Source organism: Hibiscus syriacus, unplaced genomic scaffold (genome assembly GCF_006381635.1).
Source record: "Hibiscus syriacus cultivar Baekdansim isolate YM2019G1 unplaced genomic scaffold, ASM638163v2 tig00003041_pilon, whole genome shotgun sequence".
NCBI classification, from domain to species: domain Eukaryota; kingdom Viridiplantae; phylum Streptophyta; class Magnoliopsida; order Malvales; family Malvaceae; genus Hibiscus; species Hibiscus syriacus.
Window position 1 is genome coordinate 3,653,610 of NW_024061960.1, and position 3,565 is coordinate 3,657,174.

General features: G+C 38.3%; 1 protein-coding gene across 1 annotated transcript; it reads right to left on the reverse strand.

Moving 5' to 3' along the window:
* Positions 1 to 1,589: 1,589 nt before the first annotated feature.
* Positions 1,590 to 3,020, reverse strand: LOC120166783 (myb-like protein Q). The gene is made up of 3 exons (XM_039175985.1): positions 2,536 to 3,020; positions 1,924 to 2,448; positions 1,590 to 1,835 (listed from the first exon to the last, which is right to left on the reverse strand). The coding sequence occupies exons 1-3, from the start codon at positions 2,936 to 2,938 to the stop codon at positions 1,597 to 1,599; spliced, it is 1,167 nt and encodes a 388-aa protein (XP_039031916.1). The 5' UTR covers positions 2,939 to 3,020; the 3' UTR covers positions 1,590 to 1,596.
* Positions 3,021 to 3,565: the final 545 nt, after the last annotated feature.

Consider the following 3,565-nt stretch of genomic DNA (forward strand, 5'->3'; position numbering starts at 1 on the left):
CACTGTTGTACCCTTTAAGCTGGATTCTTGTTTTGGTTGAGTTTAATGGTAATTCATGTTGCTATCTCATTTCCACAAGTATTCAAGCCCTGTTGGTGCTTAAATACTTTCTTGCTTTATTAAGGGTTCTTACTATTCTATTTTCTACTTCCACTTGACAGAATTGTGTTGTAATACAGTGTTCCAGAGGTTCAAGCCCATGTACTTGTTTCTCTAAGAATGTGCATTAAGTTATAAAGGAAGGATAAGATTTCAATAAGAAGAAAGCAAAAGCAACAAATACCTGCAAAAGACGAACAAAATTTCAGTTATGGGAAACAAAAAGTAAAAAGTCTGCCTTATACAGCCTTATAAACAATTTCCAAATTGATAAGGAAAAGCTTTCTAGGTAAATATATGATTAATAAATCAAATTCTAGGTTCATTTTGCAGCAAAACATACAGAGTTTTTATCAGGCTTGAAATGCAGAAGATGGCTAATAAGTGGTAGACATGATTGCTTTCTTCACCAAAGACAACATGATTGTTAGAGACAAAGTAAAATCATGCAGAAATATTCCTTCAAATAATTGAAACAAGTCATTTCTGATGCAATGGTACATCGAACGTCAAGTGTATACACATCACTTAACATTAAGCTTGATAAGCAACTATGAAAGGGGAAACCACAAGAGATTTGCGACATGGGAAGCATCATCATGGTAAATTCATATGGAACAACCTGACCTAATTCATAAATACCTCTAATTTACACCCTGGCCTACCACTATCAGTAATTAAAATGAAATATTTTTTAGTCGTGTGATATAAAGTTTATTCAATACAAGTCCAAGGCCAACAATTTAGATTATTAAATTAAAGACAGTTCCTAAAGAGCTTTATGATAGATATGTTCCCGTGTAGTTGGCATGAATCCTGATTCCTGAGAAAGATTCTACAGGTGATTGGAATCAAGGATATTCAACAGTTCCTGACATGAAGGCAATGGATTCGAGAAATAATGTCTGCATAATTTGTTCATGAATTTATGCAGTTCCATGAGAGAAAAGGCGTCGTTTTTTTGAAGTTTCATGCTTGTAAATGGAAACATGAAGTTTGCTTATTGTGTTCTTATCTGTGGTTTCATCTCTGTCTGATTTCCCATAGCTTTTCGTTTCCATTATTCCATTTAAGTTATGTTATCGTAGATGTATAGTAACTAGTGTAATACAAAAATCTGGTCTGGAGTGTCTATTTCAACACTCACTTTGGGCCTCAACTGATCTCTGGTCATGGCTTATCTGGTTCAGAAACCATTGGAAGCATTTATAGTCGTTAATGAAATGAAAGAAGGAAAAAAGATAAAACGCTTTATTTATGATAATAATATTATACTCTAAAAAATTTGTTTTGAACTTGTGGGAAAAGAGTTCCAGGCTATGACTTGTGGCAGACTGATACAGAGACTATATCTACTGTCACCATCTGAAAAACAAATCATTTTTACCTCTAATGGGCTCTCAATTTTCTTGGAGCTCTTCCACATAAAGGTGGAAGACCCTTTACAGGCCCTTTCTTCTCTCCTTTTTTTCCCTCCATTTGGTTTTACTCGTGACTTCATATGGCTCCTACTCCAAGAAAGTCAATGAAAGGTGGTGGAACGGTCTCATAGGGGCAGTGGTTGCTGCTCGCTGCCACTGATGATGAAGGTTCAGTGGCTGAAACTTGAGGTGTTATTGATGCTCTGGAATCTGTGATGCTTTGGGACTGTTGCATTGAATTCCTGTATATTTGGGGCTCATCAATGGGCCTTTCCCAAAATCTGGTCTGGCTCAACATGCCATTGCTCTTAACATCTAAAAGAAGTAGAGAAACTAGTAAATTAAAAATGATAAGAACATTTAAAAGAGAAGCTTACGAGGGGGACTAAAGAGTTACACACACCAGGGAAGAAATCAAAAGGTTTGTGTTGTGAACAAAACCCATTATGATGAGGGACCTTCATGCTTAAGATTGCTTCTCTCCCACTGGTCATGTGGGGTGAAACATTTGAGTCACCATCAACCCCACATGCACCAACAGCACCTTTGAAGGTTCCAAACTGATACTGGGAGATAATGTCTGGTCCTCTATTGGGCATATTGAGACAGTGTTGGGGTGGTTCTGCTTTTGTTGCTGCATCTCTGCAGACAAAGCCTAGAGTTTGTTCAATCTTCCTATAAACAGATTGACTCAGCCTCCGCCTCCTGTAGGCACTCGATTGTTCTCTATACTTCCTGGCCATTATCACATGCCAATGGTTCTTCACTGCATTATCAGTTCTTCCAGGGAACAGCCTAGCTATCATTGCCCATTTGTTACCGTAAAGTCTATGAGCTTGCATTAGCCTCTCCTCTTCTTCTTCACTAAAAGCTCTTCTGTTGATCCTAGGGTCCAACTGATTAAACCATCTCAGCCTGCAGCTCTTACCTTCAAACCCAAGACACAAGATTCAGAACAAATGAGCCTTAGCTTAAAACAAAGAATACAATAACACTTTTTTTGCCACTATTTTACCTGATCTTCCTTCCAACTTCTCAGCTATAAGGTTCCAGTTCTGAGGACCACAAAGAGCAACAAGTTCCTTGAGCTTAGTATCTTCTGCAGGCCTCCAGTGACCTCTGGCACAAAGCTTTGACTGCCCACTGTCTGATTCCTTGCCGGCATTGAGGTTAATGGTGGCATTAGTATCATCTCCAAACCCATCACTGCAGTCAAAGCCCTTACCCTCCACAACATCAGAGCTGTGGCTTTCCTGTGAGTAAAAAACAGTGCCGTAGTTTGGAGCAATAGAAAGACAACTCATGTCTGGGTAAACCATCCGCATAGAGGAACCAGGTGAAGAAGAAGAAGTTGAAGATTGACAGCGGAGACTATTCATATTGTCTGGTGCATATAAAACACTCTTCCATGCCTCCATTTCCTCACCTGACAAATTCTGTCGCGCTACAACGTTGCGTTATCTTCGTGCGCACATAATATTAAACAAAAAAAGTATACAAGAGAAGCAAGTTTGAGAAACAGTGAAAGAAGTGAAGTTAAGGCAATGGAAATAGCAAAAATAGGTACAAGGGGTGCGTGTATGCACACAGCTGGTTAAGAAAGGGGACTAAAAAAGAGTGCTTCACCCTGACTGATCCAGTTTCCTCCTTTTCAACAAATCCAACATCATTCGCACGTGTGTAAGGCTTCGTCTAGTATTATGTTTGAACAAAATTTTAGAGCGTGAGACAAACACTCTATGACTATCAAACATCAGTGATCAGTCCTCTTCACAAACAAAGTAACTTTTTTTTTTACTTTTGGAAAGGGTTAAATTCAGGGTTCAGTTGACCCAACAACCAAACCCCTCAACCAAGAAGTTTTTACCGGATCCATGTCACTTCCTTCCAAAGTCCAAACCAACTACAGCAGTCAAAATAATTAATTTATTTTAAAAAAAAAACCATCAATTTAATCTTCGAATTTATGAATTGCATCAATTTAATCCTTTTGTTATCAATTATCGTTATTGTATTGCGTCAATTCGGGTCTTTATGCGTATACA

What these genes read in the sequence shown, in the direction of transcription:
- LOC120166783 (XM_039175985.1), bottom strand. Translation starts at nt 2,938, where the DNA reads ATGGAGGCATGGAAGAGTGTTTTATATGCACCAGACAATATGAATAGT. An exon ending in GAAGTTGGAAGGAAGATCAG is followed by an intron (nt 2,449 to 2,535) that starts GTAAAATAGTGG and finishes TTGGGTTTGAAG; the next exon opens with GTAAGAGCTGCAGGCTGAGA. An exon ending in ACCTTTTGATTTCTTCCCTG is followed by an intron (nt 1,836 to 1,923) that starts GTGTGTGTAACT and finishes TACTTCTTTTAG; the next exon opens with ATGTTAAGAGCAATGGCATG.